The following is a 24851-nucleotide window of genomic DNA, read 5'->3' as shown; positions in this document are numbered from 1 at the left end:
TTAAATGCAACACTAAAAGCATGACCCATGAAAGAGAAACGTGGGACTTCATTAAAATTTAAAACCTGTGCTCTTCAAAAGACACTGACACACTGTTAAGATAATGAAAAGACAAGATACAGAGTGGGAGAAAATATATCTAAAGCACATATCGAGAAAGAACTGATATCCAAAATATACAAAGAACTCTTAAAACTCAACATTAAGAAACAAAAAACTCAATTAAAAAATAGGCAAAACAGTTGGAAACCTCACCAGAGAAGATATTCAGCTGGCAAACAAACATATAAAAATATACTCAACATTATAAGTCATTAGGAAATTTCAAATTAAAAGTGAGGTACAACCATATACTTATTAGAATGGCCCAAATCCAAAACACTGACAGCCAAATGTTGGTGAGGATGTGGGACATCTTTGTCTGTTTGGGCTGCTATAACAAAATACCACAGAGTGGCTTATAAACAACAAACATTTATTTCTCACAGTTCTGGAGTCTAAAAGTCCAAGATCAGGGTGTCAGCATGGTTGGGTTCTGGTGAAAGCCTTTTTCCAGGTTGCAGACTACCTACTTAGCCATGTATCCTCACATGGTGGAAGGGGGAAAGGGAGCTTTCTCTCTGGTCTCTTTTATAAGGTCATTAATTTCTTTTATAAAGGCTGTGCCCTCATGGCCCAATTACCTCTGAAAGGCCCCACCTCTTAATATCATCACATTAGGCATTAGGATTTCCACATACAAATGGAGAGGGGGCACACAAATATTCAGACCATAGTATGGGTTAACAGGAACTCTCATTCATTGCCGGTGGAATGCAAAGGTGTAGCCACTTTGGAAGACAGCATGGCAGTGTCTGATAAAGCAAAACACAGCTTACCCAATGATCTAGCAATCATGTGCCTTGATACTTGCTCAAGTGACTTGAAAGTTTATGTCCACACAGACCCCTCTATGTTTATAGCACCTATACATAGAGGCTTAAATCCATAAACCTGAATGTTTATAGTAGCTTTATTTATAACTGCCCAAACTTAGAAGTGACCAAGAAGTCCTTCATTAAGTAAATGGATAAACAAACTATGGTACCTCCACACAGTGGAATATTATTCAGCAATAAAAAGAAATGAGCTATCCATTGAGCCATGTAAATACATGAAAGTACCTTAAATACATATTGCTAAGTGAAAGAAGCCAGTCTGAAAAGGTTACTTGTATGATTCCAACTATATAACATTCTGAAAAAGGTGACTAGTTTATAATGGTATATGTCAATTATCTCAATTAAAAGACTTTTAATCAGTTGGTTGAGTGTCCGACTTTTGATTTTGGCTCAGGTTATGGTCCCATGGTTTGTGGGTTTGAGCCCCACGTTGGGCTCCACATTGGTAGTGGAATTCTGTCTGTCTCTGTCTCTCTCTCTCTGCCCCTCCCCCACTAACACACATGATCTGTTTCTCAAATAATAAATAAGCTTAAAAAAATAAATAAAATTTTTCAAAAAATTTTTTTAAAAGATTACTGGTTGTCAGAAATTACATATAAATGACTACAACTACAGGACATTCTGAAAAAGATAATAGTAAAAAGAAAGAAAGGAGCTCTTAATCATGTCTATGTCTTAGAAGTTCAGTCTGTTCATCATCCACGTAGAAGACAGACTTAGGGGTGGGCAGAAATAGGAGTGAGGTGGGGTGCCTCTGTGGCTCAGTCAGTTAAGCGTCCAACTCTTGATTTTGGTTCAGGTCATGATCTCATGGTTTTTGGGATCACAACCCTAGTCAGGCTCTGCACCGTCAGATTCTTTCTCTTGGGATTCTTTCTCCCTCTCTCTCTCTCTCTCTCTCTGCCCCTACCCATCTCTCTCTCTCTCAAAACTGAATAAACTTAAAACAATATATTACCTATATAGTAAATTAATGGAATTATTTTTTAAAGCCAAAAAAGTATATAATTATATATTTTCTCTCTACCAAATAATTATTAGCAGCATACAAATATGTTCTAGTATATTGTGCCTTTAAAAAACTTGTTCTTGATCCCACATCATATCCGTCAACTAATATTCTACTTTTGTGTCCTCTTTTATAACCAAATTTCTCAGGAAAGGTTCTTACCTTCACTCTCTCTTCTCCCTCACATATCATTCCCTTTTTTTTTTAAAGCTTATTTATTTTGAGAGAGACAAAGAGAACAAAGGGGCAGAGAGAGAGAGGGAGAGAAAGAATCCCAAGCAGCAAAGAGCCCTACTCAGGGCTCGATCCCATGAACTCAGGGCTCGATCAGATCATAACCTGAACCTAAATCAAGAGTTGGACGCTCCACTGACTGAGCCACTTAGGCACCCCTATCATTCCCTGTTCATACCAACCCAGGATGGCCTTCCTCCCCATTCTCCAGAAACCCCCTTAAAGTGACCAATGAATTCCATGTTGCCAAATCTAACAGATACTTCTCTGCTTTCTTAGCTTGTCAATAGCATTTGGCACAGCTATTACTTCCTTGGTGTACTATCATTTCTTAAATTCCAAGACACCATGTTCTTCCCTCTCTATTCAACCTCTAAACACTGAAATGCCCCAAAATGAGTCTTAAACCTTCTTCTGTTCTCCGTCCATATTCTCTAGTTAGGTGAGTTCATCCAGTCCCATTGCTTTAAATACCACTTATTTATTAACTAATGTCTCCCCAAATTTACATCTCTAACCCCGACTTCTCTCCTCTGAGATCCAGACTTGTATATCCAATTGCCTACTAAAATTCTCACATTTGAATGTCTAGTTGGTATTTTAAGCTTAACATGTTTAAAACAGCACTCTTGATTCCCCTTCCCCAAACCAATCTTTCCCATAGTCTTTGCTCTCTAGAGAGATCTCTCTAAATAGCACCATCATCCATGTAGCAATAACTTAAGCCAAGGCTAAGTGTTACTTTTGAATCTTCCCTTTCCTTGTGTTCCATATTCAATTTTTTTTTGTAAATCCTGTCCGGTCTACCCACAAAATACACCTTGACTCTGTCCATTTCTTTTTATCTCCACTGTCATCCTCCCAGTCCAAGCTATTCATTATCTCTTATCTGGACGACTGTAACAGGCTTCTAATGGGTGAGAGTCATATTTTAAAAATAAGTATTAGATCAGGACACACCCCTGCTTAAAATGTTTTCATGAAAACTGACAAGCTGATTCTAAAATTCTAAATGAGAATAAAGGACCAAGAATAGCCTAAATGACTTTGAAGGAGAAAAGAGGAAAGTAAAGTGTAATCAAAACCTACTGCTAAACCATGATAGTTACAAAAGGGTGATATTGGTGTAGAAATAGACAAACAGAACAGTGGAACAGACAGAGAGCCTAGAAATAGACCCATGTTTACAAAGGAACTTGGAATACAGCAGAGATACTATAAATAGGTTCCAGAGAAACTGGCTATCAGTATTAAAAAAATACAATTATACCAAGTCACACCTCATATATAAAAATAAATTCCAGGTAGATTAGGCTTAATGTGAAGAGCAAAGCTGCAGAATTTTTAGAAAAAAAATTATTCATCAGTGTAGGGAAAAACTTCATAAATAAGACACAAAAATCACAAATCATAAGGAAAAATAAACTTGATTACCTTAAGAGGGAAACTTTCTGCCTGACAAAGGATAACTTAAACATTTATGGGAATTTTTTTAGGACAGAGAAATATACCAAAAAACAAACATACAACACAATCTGTAACTGCACCACAAGATTATCCCTTTGGACATTAAAAAGAAAGAGTAGCCAGAAAATTCCAACAGTACAGAAAAGTACAGAATAAAAGTAAAAGCCTTTCTCTCCAAAGATGACCACTGTGATTTCTCACATAATTTTATAATGCATATGCCAACACATTAATTTAATTGAAAAATGTCTGTTTTGTTGATAGGTTTTTAAAAAAGCAAATTTCCAAAGAATATAGATGCTCTTATTCCTTAAAAAAAAAAAAAAAAAAAAAGATGCCTATATGTATACGTTTCTATAAATACTGGAAAAGGTATGGAAAGAGGGAGAGGGAATAATATTCTTTCACTTTAGATACTTTTGCATTGTTTGAATTATCAGAATGAGCACAATTTTGTTATTCAAATGATTGTAATAAAACTAGGAAACAAACAAAAACAAAATAACAAAAAATCTGCCATATATTGTTCTAGCTAGAGAATATAAGTACACGCCCCTCCACCAAATAAAACCGAATCAATATATATTTTTTTAAAGGCAAGAAAAATACAGAAGCATATCAAACCAATAAAGCTTTTCTTACCTAACTTGTAAAATAGGGGAGTTCAAAGTAGTTTGGAAAAGAAAAGCCAAACCTGAAATATCTGCATGAGTCTATTTATACACACACCAAACAGTTACCTTTGGCTGAGGGATTTCCAGAGGAAGGAAAGATTAATACCCTCTTTGTTCACTCATGTAATGTTTGTTACTAGCATGCCCTAATTTTTATAAATTTTAAATAATAAAAAATTTTTTTGAAAGAGAGACAGCACAAGCAGAGAAGAGGCAGAGGGAGAGGGAGAAAATCTTAAGCAGCTTCCACCCCTGGCGTTGGTGGGGGGAGGTGGTGCTCCGCGAGGGCTGATCTCATGAGGGTGAGATCATGACCTGGGAGGAAATCAAGAGTCACATGCTTAGCCCACTGAGCCACCCAGGTGCCTCTAATTAATATGTTTTAAATAAAATAAAACCAAATTATGTCATACCCCACAAATAAAAAGTACTAGAGGAAGCAAGAAGGGCAACTTTTTGTTATGGTTAAAGCACAGGCTCTGGACTCAAGGGTCCTGGGTTAATAAACCCCAGCTGTGTCACTTTGGGCTGGGAAACTTTGGGCAGAAGTCTAAACCTAAATTTTAAACCACCTGTAAAACAGGCACAATAACAGCATCTGCTTTATAGGTTTGTTATGGGGATTAAATATTGCAGGAGGTGGGAGGGGAAGCGTTTAACTCAGGACCTGGCGTTAATGATACAGTAAATTTAGTAAGAATAAAAGTTGAAGTAGGAATGCTGATAACTTTCCCAACATTTCTATTCCTAGAAACTCAGAAAACAATCTGTGTGAGTTAGACCCCAGGTCAAAGGTGGGGTCTGCAGTCACTCAGCCAGTTGCACCTCCAGGACCAAGTCAAGGCTGGGGCACTGCCATAAGCGCCCTGAAAGATGAGCGGCTTGCCACTGCTTTCACAACAGGCCCCTTTCTGAGTGCCACGCATCCTGATGGACTAAACAAATGGCCAAGCTCTTGAGGCTGAGACTGGACGAAGAGAAGGGTTGATGAAGGAAACACCCTTTTCCATTTTGCCCCAAACAGGAAAAGCCCTCCTGGGTCTGAAATTTCAGAAAATGCCAAAATGAACTCCCTTCGTGACTCCTCAGGGGCACCACGACCTCAAAGTCGCTTCTCAGCACGTCCCTTCTCCCATCAATGCCTCTCTTGGGGCTCCGTTTTCTTCCGCTAGTTCAGACTCTGTCCAGTTTTGTGTTCCTGGCCTCAGTGTCCCGTTAATCTAGTTTCTCCTTCTCCACTTCAGACTCCATTCCTCTCCTTCAATTTCTCGCCCTCCTCCCCAGACTCAGGTTATTTACTTCCTTCACCTCTTCCTTAGTGTAACTCTTTTGCCTCAGTAACCTCTCCTCCGCCTCAGGGACCGCTCCTTCGCCACCCTTCCCCCGCGTCCACTTCAGGTTTCCCAGCTTCCACCTCAGTTTTCTCCCCTCAGCCTCAGACCCCAAACTCCCGGCACAAGCCCTCCCAGCCTGGCCCTACCGGGCTGCTCCAGGGTCAGCGCCCCCAGGCGGCGGACGCCTTCCTCGTCCAGATCCCACTGCTCCGCCATCCCTGCCCGCCTCTCACCTGTCTCCGCCCGCGAGACAGGCTGGAGCGCGCCAGGCTCCGCCCCCTACCAGGCCCCGCCCCCCGCGCGAGCGGCCGATCTCCTCCGGGCCGTTATTGCCTAGGTCACGCGCCTGCCCGCCAGCCTCAGGAGTCCCGACTATGGTATGGAGCCGTCCCTGGCGGGGGCGCCAAAAACAATAAAGCAGATAGGGTGGCGTTGCAGTCGAGGATTAGAGCTTTGGGGTTAGGGACGTAGCTCTGGGATGTGGGGTAGGTTATGGCCCCAGCTTTGTAGGATGTGGGGGCTGGCTCTGAGGAACTGGAAGAATGCTCCTGTTTTGAGGGATGAAATGTTCTGCTCTGAGGATTTGGGGAACTTCAGGTCTGAGGGGTTGGTGGTGTGCCTCTTGGAGAGGTGAAAGTCTTCATATCTCAGTGCTTGGAGCTGTTGACACTGAGGCCAGGCAGTGACGGCCGTGTGAATGAACTGGTGTCCAGATCTGAAGGATTGGGGTAGGGGGTGGGAGGCAGCTCTCTGAGGCATGATAGGGAGGGAGCCCCAGATCTGAACCGTTGGGGAATTTGGCTGTGGGGAGTTGAAGTCCTGTCTTTAATTTTTTTTTTTTCAACGTTTATTTATTTTTGGGACAGAGAGAGACAGAGCATGAACAGGGGAGGGGCAGGGGAGGGGCAGAGAGAGAGGGAGGCACAGAATCGGAAACAGGCTCCAGGCTCCGAGCCATCAGCCCAGAGCCTGACGCGGGGCTCAAACTCACGGACCGCGAGATCGTGACCTGGCTGAAGTCGGACGCTTAACCGACTGCGCCACCCAGGCGCCCCTGAAGTCCTGTCTTTAGATCATGGGCTACTTCTAGCTCTAGAAATTGATTTGGAAGGCGCTTCTTTGGGAAATAGGGATCAGTGTGGAAAAGAGAGATACTCTTTGGAATGGGGTAGAGATGATTATGCTAGGGCTTCCTGTAGTCAGTCTGACAAGAAGCCTTTTGCCCTTCAAGTACTACAGATCCTCAAGCTTGCCTATGACCGAGGGCTCTTCCCAGACTGGGATAGTTCTAACAAACTCCTGTGCAGTCTTTGGGAAGAAAACTCTAGAAAGAACAGCCATACCCTTAACTCCTACCTTCACTTCAGTGGGCACCTCTTGAGAGCTCACCTGTGGATAGGACATATATGTGTAAGAAGGAGGCAAGCTCTTGAGCCAATACACTCTTGTCAAAGCCTTTTTTAAATTTAATTTAATTTTTTTTAATCTACATCCAAATTAGCATATAGTGCAACAGTGATTTCAGGAGTAGATTCCTTAATGCCCCTTACCCAATTAGCCCATCCCCCCTTCCACAACCCCTAAGCCTATCCTTTTTTTTTTTTTTTTTTTTTTTTTTTAAATATTTATTTATTTTTGAGAGACAGAGACAGAATGCGAGTGGGTTGGGGGCAGAGAGAGAGGGAGACACAGATTCCAAAGCAGGCTCCAGGCTCCGAGCTGTCAGCACAAAGCCTGACACGGAGCTCAAACCCACAAACCAGGAGATCATGACCTGAGCCAAAGTCAGATGCTTAACCGACAGAGCCACCCAGGTGCCCCTGTCAAACCCTATCCTTAATAACAAGAGGAGAACAGAACTGTGACTCAGCTTCAAGGAGCTAGTGGGTTTTCTCTGGCAGCCCAAATCCATACACTAGGAGCACTTACACTGAGCTCTCAACCAGCTAGTCACCTTTAAGGACAACAGAAAGTAAAATCAAGAGTCCTTGCATGTTTATGCTTTCTGGTCTAGGTGGGGACCTTAGTTACCATCAGTTTGTCATGTTCAACCTTAGCCATGTTTAAGAAGGCCAGGGCTCAAAAGCCTAGATTAGCTCATTAGATGGGCTTTTCTTCCTCTGGTTCTGTGAATCATGGCACCATTTAAAAATTTGTAATCTTTCTCATGGCCCCTTTAACTCTTCTAGCCTCAAATATGGCATATATAATTGTTCTTCTTTATATATGAATATTTAGACCAGGCTTATTATAAAAGAACTCCACCCCCTTCTTTGTTGCATGCATTTATTTGCCTTCCTCAACTATTAAAATAGGAGATGCAGGTTTTGTTGAAGTGGGCTTTTCCTTTCTTAAACAACCACCTCTTTAACACTTTTTCCCCCCACCATTTTAATGCAAATTTTGAAACATTTAGATAGGTTGAAAGAACTATATAGTCACCACCTAGATTCTATAGTTAACATTTTGCTGTATATGTTTTATCACATGTCCATGTATTTATCCCTTTATCAATCCACATTGCTTTTTGATGCATTTCAAAATGTTGTAAGTATCAGTACATTGCACCCCAGTTGCTTCAGCATGCATAATTTTTACCTAGAATTCAAATTTGTTTTATGGTTCTTTTTTAGGTATTATTTTATGTACTATTTGCCACCTTTTAAATTTTGTTTACAAGAGTAGTGCTCCTTGAGTGTTTATTTTAAAATCTGAAACAGATGATGTGTATGTTTGATGATTTGTATGTTTATATGTTCTACTTTTCTATAGTGTTGATAAGCTAGGCCATCTTAAGGCAAAATAGACAATTCACTTACGAATAGATAACCTTGAACTTTTAACAATGAGCTGAGGAAGGTTAATGATCTTTGCTGTCTTTGTATATATTAAAAGGAAACCACAGCATTCAGCTATCCTGTTATGGCCTCAATAATGTGATGTCTCTGCAGGTATGACCCCAAGAGAGCTCTGCATACGCTCAGTGGGGTGGGGAGTGCCTTCCTCATAATTCTCTTTTTTAAATGGCTTTATTAACATATAATTCCCATACTACAATTTACCATTTTAAAGTTTACAATCCAGTGGGTTTTAGTATATTTACAGAGTTGTGCAAGTAGTACCACAATCAATTTTATAACAGTTTCATTATCTGAGAAGGAAATTCCATACCTGTTACTAGTCACTGCCCATTTCCCCCACAACCTCTCCAACCCTGAGCCACCACTAATCTACTCTCTACAAATTTGCCTATTCTGCACATTACACATAGATGGAATCATGTAATATGTGGTCTTTTGTTGCTGGCCTTCTTTTACTTAGCATAACATTTCAAGGTTTCATCTGAGTTGTAGCACATATTGGTACTTCCTTTTTATTGACAAATAATATTCCATTGTATGGATACACTACATTTTGTTTATTCATTCATCAGTTGATTGACATTGGGTTGTTTCTACTGTTTGTTATGAATAATGCTTCTATGAACATTTGTCTGTAAGTTTTTGTGTAGACCTAGGTTTTCATTTTTCTTGAGTTTATACCTAGAAGTGGAATTGCTGGGCCATATAGTAACTACGTATTTAACATTTTGAGGAACCACTGAACTGTTTCCCAGAGCAGCTGCACCATTTTACACTCCCACCAGCAGTGTAAAGGAGTTCCGATTTCTCCAGTCCTTGTCAACACTTGTTGTTACCTATCACTTTGATTCAGGTCCTCCTACTGGGTGGTGAAGTGGTATCTCACTGCAAGTTTTGATTTGCATATCCCTGATACCTACTAATGTTAAGTATCATTTCATGTGCTATTCACATTTGTGTATCTACTTTGGAGAAATGTCTTTTTAGAGTTTTTACCCGCCTCCCTTTAAATTTGCTTGTTCATCTTATTTCTATTATTGAATTGTAAGAGTTCTTTTTTAAAAAAAAATGTTTATTTTTGAGAGAGGGATAAAGAGCAAGAGCGGTGGGGGAGGGGGGAGCAAGAGTAGGGAGACAGAGGATCTGAAGTAGGCTCCAGGTTCTGAACTGTCAGCACAGAGCCCAACATGGGCCTTGAACTCACAAACCACGAGATATGACCTGAGCCAAAGGTGGAATGCTTAACTGCTTAACTGACTGAGCCACCCAGGCACTCGAGTTGTAAGAGTTTTTTATGTAGTCTAAATACAAGTTCTTTATTAGATATGTGATTTGTGAGTATTTTGATCTATCATATGGGTTGTCTTTTTACTTTCTTGGTGGTGTCCTTTGAAGCACAAACATTTTTAATTTTGATGGACTTTTATTTCACTTGTCATTTTGTATATCTAAGAAAGCATTGCCTAATACAAGATTATAAAGATTTTGTGTTTCCTTCTAAAGGTTTTATATTTTTAGTTCTTATTTTTTAGGTTTGGTCCACTTAGTATTAATTTTTGTTATGGTGTGAGGTAGGGTTTTTAGTTTGGTTGGTTTTCTTTTTGCATGTGGATGTCCAATTGTCCTAGCATCATTTTTTGAAAAGGTATTCTTTACCCATTGAATTGCTTGACTCCCTTATCAAATTCATAACCATATGTTTCCTTACACTAATAGCACACTATCTTGATTACTATACCTTTTTAGTTAATTTTGAAAGTGGGAAGTATGAATCATCAAATTTTGTTCTCCTTTTTCAAGATTTTTTTTTTTTTTTTTTTTTTTTTTTTTTACTATTCTGCGTCCTTTGTATTTCCATATGGATTTTAACATCAGCTTGTCAATTTTTGCAGAAAAAAGGCAGCTGGAATTTTTATAGGGATTGTGTTCAATCTATAGATCAATTTGGAGGGTATTGCAGTCTTAGCAGTATTAAGTCTTCTGATTCATAAATATGAGATGTTTTTCCATTTACTTAGGTCTTTAAATTTTTTTTTTCAACAGGGGCACCTGGGTGGCTCAGTTGGTTGAGCATCTGGCTTTGGCTCAGGTCATGATCTCACAGTTTGTGTGTTCCAGCCCCACATCAGGCTCTGTGCTGACAGCTTGGAGCCTGCTTCGAATTCTGTGTCTCCCTCTCTCTCTGCTCCTCCCCTGCTCATGCTCTGTCTGTCTCTCTCCTTCAAAAATAAATAAAAACATTAAAAAAATTAAAAAAAATTTTTTTTCAACAGTGTTTTGAACTTTTCAGAGTACAAGTATTACACTTCTTTTGTAAATGTATTCCTAAATATTTTGTTTTTTTGATATATTGTTTTCTTAATCTCATTTTTGGATTGTTCATTGCTAGTATATAAAAATACAATTGATGATATATTGATCTATACCCTTCACCCCGTTGAGTTCATTTCTCATAATTTTCTAGTGAATTCCTTAGGGTTTTCTATATGCAAGATCACATCATCTACAAATAGAGATAGTTTTACTTCTTCCATTTCAGTATGGATGCTTTTTGTTTCTTTTTCTTGCATAGCTCTGTTTTCATTCTCCCTTTAGGAGGAGCCTGGCATGCCTCATGAATCAGCAGAGGATTTGTTTCATTTCAACGTTGGGGGCTGGCATTTTTCAGTTCCCAGAAGTAAACTTGCTCAGTTCCCAGACTCCTTGCTGTGGAAAGAGGCTTCAGCCTTGACTTCTTTGGAAAGCCAGAGGCTATTCATCGACAGAGATGGTTCCACATTTAGGCATGTGCACTATTACCTCTACACCTCCAAACTCTCCTTCTCCAGTTGTGCTGAACTGAACTTACTCTATGAGCAAGCACTGGGTTTGCAGCTGATGCCTTTGCTGCAGGTAAGATACTCTTGTCTTCCAGGAGTGATCAGTAACATAGGCCTTATAGCACTAAATGTTGTGTCCTTTCAAATACTGGTTTCTGGGATGACCCTGTTAATGGGGAAGTGTGATGAGTGAGTTAAAGTAATAAATAATACACTGGAAATGCATGTCCTGAATAAAGGCTTTCATCCTGACTCTGCCTTATCTATACCAGTGCCCACCACAGACCCAGGATAGGACTTAACCAACTGCTGAGAGGGTGCCCTTGACTTTTGAAAATCCTATTTTAAGATTCTTCTTGAATCTTAACTTTCCTCCTAACTATAGAAACCACTTCTGTGGCTTCTCTTAAGTAGTTTATTCTTAGTTTTTGGACAATGATTTTTTTTTTTTAACTAGAAAAGCTAAATATTATGGCTAGAAAGGACCATTGGCCATGCTCCATATTAATTCCACTGTCTGGACTAAGTGTTGTTTATTCCATCTCCACAAGCACTGAGCCAGCAAGTCACAGTTCAGCTTAGGGCACTACCAACTGTGCCTCCCCAACACATCTTAGAAGAAAATTGAAATAGACAGTGCATGTTTGGGTCATATAGGAATAAGAACATTTCATACTGTGTGTTTTTATAGATATTCCTTTCTAAGTAATTTAATGTTTTTTTTCATAAGTTACTATGTATTTGGAAATCAAAACCCTTCACATACTCCAATGCAAGTTGATGGTAGTATTCTTTTCATTTATTTTTCTTTTATTTTTTAAAGTTTATTTATTTATTTTGAGAGAGAGAGAGAGAGAGAGAGAGCAAGCAGGGCTGGGGCAGAGAAAGAGGGAGAGTCTCAAGAGGGAGAGTCTCAAGGGAGATGTGGGGCTCGATTCCCTGAAACCATGAGATCATGACCTGAACTGAATCAGATGCTTAATCGACTGAACCACCCAGGCACCCCTTCTTTTTATTTGTTTAAAGCTACCCACCTGAAACAAAATTTTTTTCAACTACCCCTGGAGTGGAGCGCTAGAATTGCTTACAAGTGGCTTCAAAATTACTTAAATGGTCTCACATGTCAGGATTACTGATGACTTTATGCCAAGGCACCATTTTGTGAGGAAAAGAAGGGAATCATTTGTTCATTGAAGAAAATCAAAGAGATCAAGGCAATTTTTGAACCATTTTAAAGAACACAAGCCTATTATACAAACAGTTTATAAAGCCCTTTAAGTCCTTTCCTGTCCTCACTTCCCATTGAAACAACATCTGTCTGGGAAGCAACTTCAGAATGGGATGTAGCAACTTAGAGGCCAATGAGCTGGTCCAGTTCCCAAGTTCCAAGTTGTGTGAGCAGAAGTATTTGAAGAATCATGTGGATCTGCCTCCCTAAAAGATATAATAAAACAAGTGCTTATGTTTTGGAAATAGTGTTTTCAAAGAAATAAACATTTAGGCTGGGCTAACTGAAGTGATGTTTATTCTTTGAAGAAGAGTATAAATACAGCTGAAGAATCAATGGCCATCTCAAGCAAAACAGTCTCACACATTTCCATCACTTTCCCCATTGCTAAGTCCTGCCCATATATTCAGGTTCTTTCATAAATGTACAGATGCTTTGCTTGGAGAAAATGGAATTTTCCAATTATTAGTCTAAAGACTTTCCTCAGGCAGCCCAATTTAATTCATTCAGCCAGTATTTACTGAAAACATTTTGGGTACCAGAAATTATTCCTGTGGGCTTTAAGAAAAACATGATATGAACCAATAAAAATAAGATGTCACAAGTAATTTTAACTTTCAGCAGCCATATTTAAAAAATTAAAAAGTGACACTAAATTTAATAATATATCTTATGTAACTCAATATATTTAAAATACTATCATTTTGGGGCGCCTGGGTGGCTCAGTCGGTTGAGCGTCCGACTTCGGCTCAGGTCACGATCTCGCGGTCCGTGGGTTCGAGCCCCGCGTCGGGCTCTGGGCTGATGGCTCAGAGCCTGGAGCCTGCTTCTGATTCTGTGTCTCCCTCTCTCTCTGCCCCTCCCCCGTTCATGCTCTGTCTCTCTCTGTCTCAAAAATAAATAAATGTTAAAAAAAAAAATTAAAAAAAAATACTATCATTTCAACATGTAATAAGTATTTTAAAATTGATATATTTTACATTTTTTGTACTAAATCTTCAAAATCTGATGTGTTTTATACTTATAATACATCTCAGATTCAGATGATTGCATTTCAAGTACTCAGTAGTCACATGTGGCTAATGGCTATCATATTAGCACATATCTAAACTGTTCTTAAGTGTTGGCACTCCTCACTGTAGCATCCCTCAGATTTAACTCCTAGTAAAAAAAATGGGACTCTGCCACCTGCTAACTAATGGCTAAAGTAACTAAAGTTACTACACACTCAGCAGATCACATATCGTACTCAGAATTTTCTGTTACACAGTAGGCTTTTTTTGGAAAGCCATGTAGAAGAGCAAACCATCAGAATGAGATGGGAAGCTTCTGGAGTACAGACACCTTGTCTCACACTGCTGCTATACTCTCCACCACTCCTTATCCCCCCACATTTCCACTCTTTCTCTTTCCCACCCTTCTTCACTTGCCCACTCTACCTCCTTTCAGTCTGTAGCTTTGGCCTCCAAAGGACACACTCAGTATCTATTACACTCAGAATCTATCTACGCTTGATTCCAAGTGTAACATTTATTGTGTATTGAGCACCAATCAAGGGCCAAGCACTGGAGATATAGGAATGAACCATATAGCCATACAATGTCAGGTAGAGGTAAATACTATGAAGAATAGAGCAGTGCTTCATGTGTAATAGTGAAGGAAGAGGGCATTTCTGTATTGTAGGACTTCTTGAGGTTTCAGAATGTGCTTATATGATTTTCTTTTTGTGCGTGTAGTTTTTATTCTGTCAGTCACTGCCCTTGTAGTATTGGAGCTTAGTTGAAAGAATAAAACATTTATATCTAACCTGCTTGTTTTTAAATGTACAAATGTGTAGTATGTGGAAAGGAGATAGCAAGTGACTGAGACCAAGGAAGCTACTCCTTTAGAAAGAGTGGTAAGGGTGGGCCTCAATGACAAGGCAACATTTGAGCAAAACCTGCAGGAGAAATAAGTCATGCTGATGTCGGAGTTAAGAGCTTCCAGGCATAAGGAAAGGCACATAAAAACACCTTGAGGTTAGAGTGACTTGAAAGAGGCAATCTCAGAGGCTGGTACAATGAAAGGTAGAAGATCGAAGGTAGATAGATGGTGAGGTCAGAGGAAGCCAGGGGGCAGATCTTACAGAGTCTTATAGGCCACATTAAAGATATAAGATCTATTCCAAATGTTATAGGTAGCTTTGGGAGATACTTAAAGAAGTAAACTGATCAAATTTAAGTTTTAAAAGATTATTGGACCTTGGGTTAAGCAATGGTTTCTCAGGTTCAACACCAAAAGCACAAGCAACCAAAGAAAAAATATAGATAAATTGGACTTCATCAAAGTTAAAAACTTTTGTGCTTCAAAGGACACCATCAAGAAAGTGAAAAAGACAACCCAGAGAATGAAACAAACAATTTGCAAATCACATATCTGATAAGGGACCTGTAACCAGAATATATAAAGCACTCTTACAACTAAACAATAAAAAGACAATCATATTTTAAAATGTGTAAAGGATTTGAGTAGACATTTCTCCAAAGAATATATACAAATGGGGAATAAGCACATGAAAAAATGTTTAACATAGTTAGCCATCAGGGAAATGCAAATGCAAACCACAATGAGATATCATTTCACACCACTAAGATGGCTATCATCAAAAAGACAGGCTAAGGGTGCCTAAGGGGCTCAGTTGGTTAAGCCTCCCTCTTGATCTTGGCTCAAGTCATGATCTCACCGTCCTGAGATGGAGCCCAGTGTGCACTGACAGTGCCAAACCTGCTTGGGATTCTCTCTCTCCCTCTCTATCTGCCCCCTCCCTCCCTCCCTCTCTCTCTCTCAAAAGAGATGAGTAAATAAGAGAGAGAGAGAGAGAGAGAGGCAATAACAGGTGTTGGCAAGGATATGGAGAAATCGGAACCTTCATACACTGCTAATGGGAATGTAAATTTGTACAGTTTCTTTGGAAAACAGTCTGACAGTTTCTAAAAAAGAGTTATGATGTGACCCAGTTAATTCCCCTTCTAGGTATATACCCAAGAAAAATTAAAACTTATGTCCACACAAAAACTTGTAGACAAATGTTCATAGCAGCACTACTCATAGTAGTCAAAGAGTAGAAGCAATCCTTATGTTCATCAGCTGATGAATAGGCAAACAAATGTATATCCATCTATACAAATGAATATTATTTGTCAATAAAAAGAGATGAAGTGAAGTGTCTGGGTGGTTCAGTCAGTTGAGCATCCGACTTTGGCTCAGGTCATGATCTTGCAGTTCAAGAGTTCGAGCCCCACATCGCACTGTGTGCCAACAGCTCAGGGCCTGGAGCCTTCTGGATTCTGTGTCTCCCGCTCTTTCTGCCCCTCCCCTGCTCACACTCTGTCTCTGTCTCTCTCTCAAAAATAAACATTAAAAAAATTTTTTTAAACGTTTTTTTATTTATTTTTCAGACAGGGAGAGACAGAGCATGAAAGGGGAGGGTCAGAGAGAGGGAGACACAGAATCCGAAACAGGCCCCAGGCTCTGAGCTGTCAGCACAGAGCCCTACGTGGGGCTCACACTCACGGACCGCGAGATCATGACCTGAGCCGAAGTCAGCCGCTTAACTGACTGAGCCACCCAGGCGCCCCCTAAAAAAATTTTTAAGGAATGAAGTACTGATACATGTAACAGCAAGGATAAACTTTGAAACATTATGCTAAGTTAAAGAAGCCAGACTCAAATATATTGTATGATTCCATTTATATAAAATGTACATAATAGGTAAAGTTATAGAGACAGAAAGTAGATTAGCTGTTGCCTGGCGCTAAGGTAGAGGGTGGGAAGGCTAGGGTGGGCAGGATTGGCAATGACTGTTAATGGGTGCAGAGTTACTTTTTAGGATGTTGAAATAGATTGTGGTGATGATTGCACAATTCTGTGAACACATTAAAAACCATTGAACTGTACAATTTAAATTGGAGATTTTATCATTCATATTATATATGTGAATACATTTCACATTAAATATACTTCAATAACACTATTTAAAAAACCATTGACTTCTGTCCTGATATTAGATGAGGAATCATCAAACTATAGCCCATAGACGAAATTCAGCCCACTACCTTTTTATACAACCTGTTAGCTATGACTGATTTTTACATTTTTTAGATGGTTGAAAAACCAAAAGAAAAATATTTTGTGGCACATAAAAATTATATGAAACTCAAACTTCAGTGTCCATTAAGTTTTTTCTTTAATTTTATTTATTTTTGAAGGAGAGAGAGACAGAGCATGAGCAGGGGCAGAGAGAGAGGGAGATAGAATCCAAAGCAGGTTGTAGGCTCTGAGCTGTCAGCACAAAGCCCGATGTGAGGCTCGAACTCACAAGCAGTGAAATCATGACCTAAGCTGAAGTCAGACGCCCAACTGACAGAGCCACCCAGGCACCCCTGTGTCCATTAAGTTTTACTGGAACACAGCCATGCTCATTTGTTTATGTATTATTTATAGCTGCTCTTGAGCTACATACAATACAGAGTTGAATAGTGGCAACAGGGACCATATTCTCAAAGCCTAAAATATTTGCTCTCTGCCCTTTTACAGAAAAAAATTTGCTGACCCCTGGCCAGTGAAGAGTGGGACACAGGAAGAAGCAGGAAGACCAGTTAGTTAGGAGGTTCCTATAGCATCCAGATAAAAGATAGTGGTAGTTTGGCCTAAGGTGGTAAAAGAAGTGTTCAAATTCTGGATGTATCTTGATAAAACTGACACAGTTTGCTAATTAATCGTTGGTAGAATGAGAAAGAATAGATAATTCTTTTGTATACTGAGCAGTAAGATGAATGGTGGATTCCAAAGAATGTGCAGGTTTAGGGGGAGAAATCAGGAGTTAGGATTTGAATGTGTTAAGTTTGAGAGGCAAGAAAAGGGTATTTATTAAACATCCAAGTGGTCATGGTGAGAAGGCAGCTCAATTGTATAAGTTTTGGAATTCATGGGAGCAATCTGATCTAGAGGTATAAATCTGGGAGTCATCAGAGCTGGTATGTAAATCTATTAGCCTGGATGTTCACAGAGGAAGTACAGAGTAGCTATTCCAGGTCTGTACATTAACATTATAGTGCTTCCTAGAACTTTCTCTGTAATTTGGGGAGTCCCCTTTGCCTAAATGTAAACTGCTTCAAGCCTCTCACAAGCTATCAGCCTGGTTGAGAGTCATAGCTGCTACTGCAGTGTGAAATTTCTCTTCAGGGTCACTCACAAGAGTTCAACGTTCTTGGCAGACTGTCGATTCCTTTACTTGCCCCCTTGAACCCCACTGAGGACTTAGTATGATAGTACATGCTACTTGTGTTTCCTTTTCCATCACCATCTGGCGACTTCTACGCTCGGAAACTTAAATTATTCTTCCTATAAGCATTCTGCTACCAGCAAGCAACCCGAATACACCTGCATTTCTTGTGTTCAAGGGAGCCAGAGAGTTTTTATGTTGATCACACAAATGATGCTTTCAAGAAAACAGACAAGGGACAGTCTCACAGTTTCTATTACTCACGATGTTAAGACAGATTACCACTGTGGTCTTGGAAAGGAAGATCACATAAACAGTAGATATTCATCCCAACAGTGTAGCTTGTCTGTAGATATGGGTAAGTGGACAACCCTGGACCTGGCAACTGCTTGCCTTGACTCATAGCCTAACACATACCCAAACCTATGTTCTTGTGTGGGCACTCACACACACACTTTGAAATCCAGCCATGTCCCTAAGCACCCCAAACACCACCTCTCCACACCTTTTTACTTGGTGTTCCTTCTCCCTAGAATGCTTCCCCTTTAAGATTTACCCTAAATGTGGTCGGTCCAAGGGAAGTCTAGCCTGACACTTCCAGGCGGAGTTTTTGTCTCTCTGCTCTCAGAGTTAATTCCTGTCACCTATCAATGTTAATTCTGTTTTATCAAGTATTCATAGGTCTTTCTCCCTCACTGGCCTGTATTCTTTTCATGTTTGCATTTCTAGTATCTCATAGTACCCAACCTGTAACAGGTGTTTAACAAACATCCACTGAGAGAACATTGAATGATGCACCCAAGATGACCTATGAAGGCTAAATCTACTTCTGCAGGGTCAGGGCACTGGAACTGGCAGTGGAGGGACAGGTTTGAGATGCTGATAGTTGTGTCTTATTTGACTTCCTTGGCTGATTGCAGCTGTTCTGCATATCCTTTTGTTCTACTAACCTTGCTTCCCTTGAGCTGCAGATTGATGCTGGCCTTCCTTGTTTTTACAAGACAGTTGCAAGTCCCCACTCCCCCACCCCCAGATCCCTCCAACAGCCCACATCAGAGCTTAAGGCATCTCTAAGCACTGGTTGTACTTGGAAAACCTCCATTAAGTCCCAGAGTTCTTCCAGTAGTGCATTTGTCAGCCATCTTTTGGCAGCCATACATATACACATACACACTTGCCCCCATGCCATTAGTCTTACATTGCTTCTGATTGACAAATTTTTTCACTACTATCTAGACCAAAAGTGACATTAATTATCCCTGTGCTAGTAATTAGCCATTTGAATTTATATCTATATTTCCCTAAAGAAATCCTCCCTTTAGTAACTTTCTAGGTCATAGCATATGAATAGTAAAAGTCATAGAAGTAATATTCAGGCAGATAGAAGTAGAATTGAAGTCCACAGAAGACTAGTCAAATAGTCTGTGACAACTTCAGTTAACAAACCCAAAGAACACTAGGAAGCTAGGCTCTCTGAAATTCTCTTCACTCATTCATTACTTCATTCATTCCATGAAAATGTATTGAGATTCCTCAGGCACTGTTGTGGGTGCTGCAAATAAAGCAGAGAACAAACCAGGCAAGATCATCATGGTATTGGAGGTTTTATCTACTAGGGGAGACTAGCAGATGTTAAATAAATAAGTAGGTGTTATTGAGAACAATAAAGCAGAGTGAGGGGTTTAGGGAATGTGTTCTTTGGGTTCCTATAGCACCTAAATGGCTTCCCACAAGAAGGCCTTGTGTTTCTAGAAGCCAGAGCGAGGACTGGCTGAGAGAATTTAGAAGACAGCCCAGTTGGGACACGTGGGTGGCTCAGTTGGTTGAGCGTCTGACTTCGTCTCAGGTCATGATCTTGCCGTCTGTGGGTTTGAGCCCCACGTTGGGCTCTGTGCTGACAGCTCACAGCCTGGAGCCTGCTTTGGATTCTGTGTCTCCCTCTCTCTCCGCACCTCCCCTGCTTGCACTCCATCTCTCTCTCTCTCTCAAAAAAAAAAAAAAAAAAGAAGACAACCTAGTTAAGGCTCCTGGCCTAGTGCATGCAGCACGACTTGACTGGCAGGAATTGTGATCTCTTAGGATTTATTTGTATGTTTTTCTTTTTTAAGATTTTTCAAACATACCTTTCTTGGAGAGAATGGTACAGCTCACACTTCACATTTACAGAAATGGCAAGAAATGGAGATTTCACGTCTACAAAATAGGTCATTCTCCACTCAGCTAATAACATCTCTCAAGCTAGTTGGACTATCAGTACTGACCCCACCCCACAGGATATACCTGGGTACCAAACAGCACTTCCAAAAAGGGCATCTAGGCCCAGAACAATAGGTTGTTCTCCCAGACAGGGATTTCCCTCCCCCAATAGGTCCCTTCCACAATGGCCAATACAGAGTTGATCAAAGGCACTGTTGTTTCCTCCATTGGGATAGAATTTCAGGATTTGAATCTGCAAGTGAAACACAAATAGCAAGTTCAAGTTCTTCTGATGCTGTCAGCTTAGGATGGGTTTTGAATGGTCCACTGTCGCTTGCAGGCTCTCCCTAGTTTTACTCTTTTTTCTTGCTACTTCACCCAACATCTTTTGATCCATCACCAATCAGACTGAAGTTGAGACTCTTCTTCCTGTCATCCTGTCTCCTTCTTCTCCTTCATCCTTGTCCCTCTCCCCCTTAGATCTTCCCTCTGGACTCTAGGTCCCAAGTTGGAATCACTGTCTTCACTGCCCTCTGAACTCTCTGAGCACTGCCCATTGTAATCCTATGTTAGCTTTTCCTGTGGTTTTGGATATTCAACATCTTTGGATACTCAGTTTTTGTGAATGTAGTCTGCTTCTCTGCCAGCTCATTTTGGGCTCCCTCATGTCTCATTTTGCTTTTCTTTCCAGAGGACTCAGCCTTCTAGCTCTCCATTTATGTGAATTCTTTCATTTAACGCAGCAGTTAAGCACTTACTACACATCGGGTTCTAGACTAGAAGCTGGGATGCATCAAGTCAGTCCTTCCTCCCAAAGCCTGAAAGAACAGGCCTGAAATCAAGCCACAGAGACCCAGATGGAGAAGTTCAGAAGGGTCTATGGGAACAAAAGAGGATGACCTGCTCTAGCTAGGGTAGGCTCCAGGCTTTTCAGGCAGTGAAGGGAGGAGAGAAGTGTTCTGGGAAGAGGAAATGGTATATATAAAATTGAGGAGTCATTACAGAACATGGTGTGTCTTTGGAGTTTTGTGGACTTGAGTATCACTGATGATGGAGTGCAGACAGAATGGTAGAAGATGAAGCTGGAAAGGTAGTTTGGGATCTGACCATTAAGTGGAAGGAAATTAGGGGCACCTGGGTGTTTCAGTCAAGCATCTGACTTTGGCTCAGGTCATGATCTCATGGTTTGTGGGTTTGAGCCCTGTATTAGGCTCTGTGCTGACAGTGCAGAGTCTGCTTGGGATTCTCTCTCTCCTCCTCTGTCTCTCTGTCCTTCCCCCACTTGCACTCTCTCTCTTCAAAATAAATAAATAAACTTAAAAAAAGGAAATTAACATTACATTATTTCCTTTAATCCTTACAACATCTTCCAGATTTTACTATCTCAACTTTGCCTATGAGGAGCCTGAGGCTTCTAGATGTTAAGTGACAGATGGGAGGCAGGTGGTCAAGAGCAGTGGTTAAGAGCACGGACTCTAGAATCCTGGGTTCCGTTTGTAGCATTTCCTCTTACTTGGGGCACTGAGTACTCATTCTCTTCTGGGTCTTGTTTCCCATTTGCTGAAAGGGAATGATAATAGTAAAACCTACTTTGTGTGTGTAAGGGGGGCATTAGGAGAATTCAGTTTTAAAATGCCTGGGTAGGGGTGCCTGACTGGATCAGTTAGTAGAGTGTGAGACTCTTGATCTTGGGGGTGTGAGTTCAAACCCCACATTGGATGTAGAGATTACTTAAAAGATAAAATCTAAAAAAAAAAAAAAAAAGTGCCTGCCCTTAAGTGACTAAGCAAGATTCAAACCCCAGTCTGTCTGAGTTCAAGGCTCCATGCTTGTTGTGTATATCCTGCTGCCTCCAATGATTGTGAAGGACCTCGCATGCAATGCTAAAAAGAATTTGGATGCCCCATAGGTAGTGGGGAGCACCGAAGTTTTTTAAGATGGAGAATGGTTTGGACTCATTTGCATGTTCGAAAGATACACTGTATGGAAAGGACCTGGGGATGAGAGGACCAGGACTGGGGAAAGGGAAAGGAGGAAGAGGGTGGAGCAGAAAGCAGGGGTTGGAGTCACAGGGCTTGCTGACTGACTGAGTGGAGATAGTGTGAGTATCAGTCAAGTTACAGTTCCCGCTTTAAATCCTTCAATGGCTTCACTTAACCAGGGGATATATGAAACTCCTCAGCTCAGCTTACAGAGCTGTTCACTCTCTGGCTCTTGTTTACTGCTCTAGACTCATCTCCCTCACTTCCTCAACCTCCATACACCTTAAAGCTACAATCAAGGCACAGAGGCAGGTGACTTAGTGTATATCTCTACCTACCATCTTCCCACCCTGTCCTGTCCCTCCTGTGCAGTCACTGTTTTCTTTGTCCCTTTTCTCAGTACAAAGACTACATTATATATTATAATAATATAATTTATTATTATTATCATCATCGTTATCATCTCATTTTAACTCAATAATCCTGCTCACTCACTGATGCAGAAACTGTTCCAGTCTGTCACCTTCCTAGAACCTCAGTTTTATTTCTTTGCCCGAGGCCAACTACTCCCTCATACAGAAATCCATCTCTCACCAGTTTCCTTCCTCAGGATAGCTGACAGCTTCACATAGAAGCTAAAGTTGTGTGCAATCCTGAGCAAAGAGGGACAAGAAAGCCTATGTTTTCTTCCAGTGCTGTGGAAAGAAATCCTAGGTTCCTGGAGCTCCTGAAACTTCAAAAACAATGCTGGCTCTTATCTCAGTATATGTAAATTGTTGGTTTTCTTGTCTTTTCTCATCTTTCCCTCAAACTGAGAGCTCCTTGAGTCCAGGCGCAGTATCTGTGGCCCTGGTGATACACAAGCATTTCTTAAATGAATGAATGATAGACTCTCTTCTGGTGTCACACACACACTATTCTTCTCTCCCATTACTCAGTGCTCCCAGGAAAGCACTTCCAACAACCCCGGCATTTTCCAATCCTTCCACAAGTCCACCAGCCACCTAAAGTGAGGAAGAATTCTCCCACTTCTAGTCTCCTTTCAGAGTTTAAGCAGTTATGTGGGTGCACTTTATAGGTATGGCCACCAGAGGGCCCTCTCAAAGCTCGGGATTCCTATGACCAGCTTCACCAGAGTTTCATCTGGTAGTTTAGATTAGAAGCAGGTTCTTTTATTAGTATCATACTGAATCTAAGGTGTTCTGTTGATTTTGAGGCTCTTAGAGAAAAAAGTTGTCACATGATGCCTTTCAAAGACAACTTTTCCAGCTATCGCTAGTATTTGATGGGAAAATACTATTTTCTTCTAGAGTAGGTACAGGAAAAATGGGCTTGATGTTATGATAAGCTGCCCCCTGTACAGGACTTTTGAAGGAAAATGGGTCCTTGAGTGAAGGGCGGCATGAGCCCACCCTCTGCTCTGAGCTTCATCCCTGCCTATCTGGGGTGCTCCACTCGAGCCTCAGCCCACCCTGGTCACCTGCTCCTTCAGGTACAGAAGCTCTGGACGTGAAAGACTACTTGAGCAAGTCACAAATCCTTTAACCTCAACTGTCTCATCAGTAAAATGGGAATGCAGACATTTACCACATCTATCTCACAGAGCTATGTCAGGGTAAATGAGCAAATGTATGTGAAAGTGCTTTGAAAAATGTGGTACCCTGTGCTACCTCCAATTCCCTGCTTAGATCACGTTCCAGGATTAGGATGAACACAAACAATAAGCAGATCACAGCAACTCTTAACAGTTCAAAAGCGTTTTTTAACTGTTGAGGGGAAATGATAGAAAATCTCAAGCTTTTAATGATTAAATATAAATTACTCTTTAGCTTATGTAAGATAACTTTCTATCAATCAGCATAAAATTATAACCCAAAAAGATTGTTTAAAAAAAAATAAGAGAAATAGTCCCTGAAATTTTGAATATTAGCATGTCATCTTATAGACCTAAATTTTTATATTTATGTATGATTGACTAAATTTATTTCAAAACACTTTATCAAAGTTAAACACATACTATCTTTTCTGGTACTTTGCCCTAGAACTGGTAGATAGTTACATGATTTAGAATTTTCAAGGTAGTAATTTTCTGTATCTAACAGACTCTAGATAATCTGAAGGAAGGGAAACACCACCTACGTGTACGGCCTGCAGACATACCTGTTGCTGAGAGAGCATCTTTGAACTACTGGCGAACGTGGAAGTGTATCAGCAAACCCTCAGAATTTCCTATAAAAAGCCCAGCCTTCACAGGTATACCCACAGGATGACCCATCCTATAGCCCACACCAGCTTCCCTTCTCCTCATCCTAACAGAAGTGGCTTCCATCCAGAGAATACTCTGATTTTTGAACTAGTTCTGGATGATTTCTTTACCTCTCCGTCATCTCCTTTGATCTTGTACCTTGCCACATGCCTTCTTCAAGGCTGCTTACCCCCTGGAACTAAACATCCTCTTCCACGTTCATTTCTCTGCATAGTGGTTTTACTTGGGCAAGGCTGGGCTGCATTCTGCCCCCTCCTAGTAGTCAGAGAACTCCACTAACCTTTCAAGTCAGCTCTAACCACCACACAAGGAATGTCCCCAAATGATCACTGTCTGATGCATGCCTTGCAGTATAGATTGGCCTCTCTGGGACATGAGAACAGCCATTCACAACTGCTGATGGGTCTTGAGCTTTCAAGAGAGTAAAAAGCATTTATTTTGGCTGTGGGTCACAATAGTTGGTTTGATCAATTAGAACTAGACAGGTAACAAGTATGAACTTAATGACGTTGGGTACATAAGCCAAAATGTCACAACATACCTACTGCCCTTCAGTATAGAAAAAATAGATTTC

General features: G+C 40.5%; 3 protein-coding genes across 20 annotated transcripts in view; 1 reads left to right on the top strand and 2 right to left on the bottom strand.

Moving 5' to 3' along the window:
- LRRC36 (leucine rich repeat containing 36) overlaps nt 1-5933 on the bottom strand; it is a 59083-nt gene extending 53150 nt beyond the window's left edge. For 9 of the 13 annotated variants that reach the window (XM_045443065.1, XM_045443064.1, XM_045443069.1 and 6 more), the window contains exon 1: nt 5809-5933. In XM_045443065.1, coding sequence (XP_045299021.1) covers nt 5809-5878 — 70 coding nt within the window. In that variant the 5' untranslated portion in view covers nt 5879-5933. Of the gene's footprint in view, nt 1-4394; nt 4540-5808 lie in introns of those variants that run through there. The other 4 variants (XM_045443074.1, XM_045443075.1, XM_045443076.1 and 1 more) reach the window with 3 other exon arrangements.
- Nucleotides 5922-24851, top strand: part of KCTD19 (potassium channel tetramerization domain containing 19) — a 31738-nt gene continuing 12808 nt past the window's right edge. For 4 of the 5 annotated variants that reach the window (XM_045443040.1, XM_045443038.1, XM_045443037.1 and 1 more), the window contains exons 1-3: nt 5922-6039; nt 11119-11415; nt 24114-24264. In XM_045443040.1, the coding sequence (XP_045298996.1) occupies nt 6037-6039; nt 11119-11415; nt 24114-24264 (451 nt within the window). In that variant the 5' untranslated portion in view covers nt 5922-6036. Of the gene's footprint in view, nt 6040-11118; nt 11416-18562; nt 18703-24113; nt 24265-24851 lie in introns of those variants that run through there. The other variant, XM_045443041.1, reaches the window with a different exon arrangement.
- PLEKHG4 (pleckstrin homology and RhoGEF domain containing G4) overlaps nt 12212-24851 on the bottom strand; it is a 36090-nt gene continuing 23450 nt past the window's right edge. For both annotated transcript variants that reach the window (XM_045443035.1, XM_045443034.1), the window contains one exon: nt 12212-12776. In XM_045443035.1, the coding sequence (XP_045298991.1) occupies nt 12759-12776 (18 nt within the window). In that variant the 3' untranslated portion in view covers nt 12212-12758. The remainder of the gene's footprint in view (nt 12777-24851) is intronic.

This window comes from Leopardus geoffroyi, chromosome E2 (assembly GCF_018350155.1).
Source record: "Leopardus geoffroyi isolate Oge1 chromosome E2, O.geoffroyi_Oge1_pat1.0, whole genome shotgun sequence".
NCBI classification, from domain to species: Eukaryota; Metazoa; Chordata; class Mammalia; order Carnivora; family Felidae; genus Leopardus; species Leopardus geoffroyi.
Note: the sequence above shows the minus strand (reverse complement) of the source record. Positions and strands in the feature narration are given on the sequence as shown.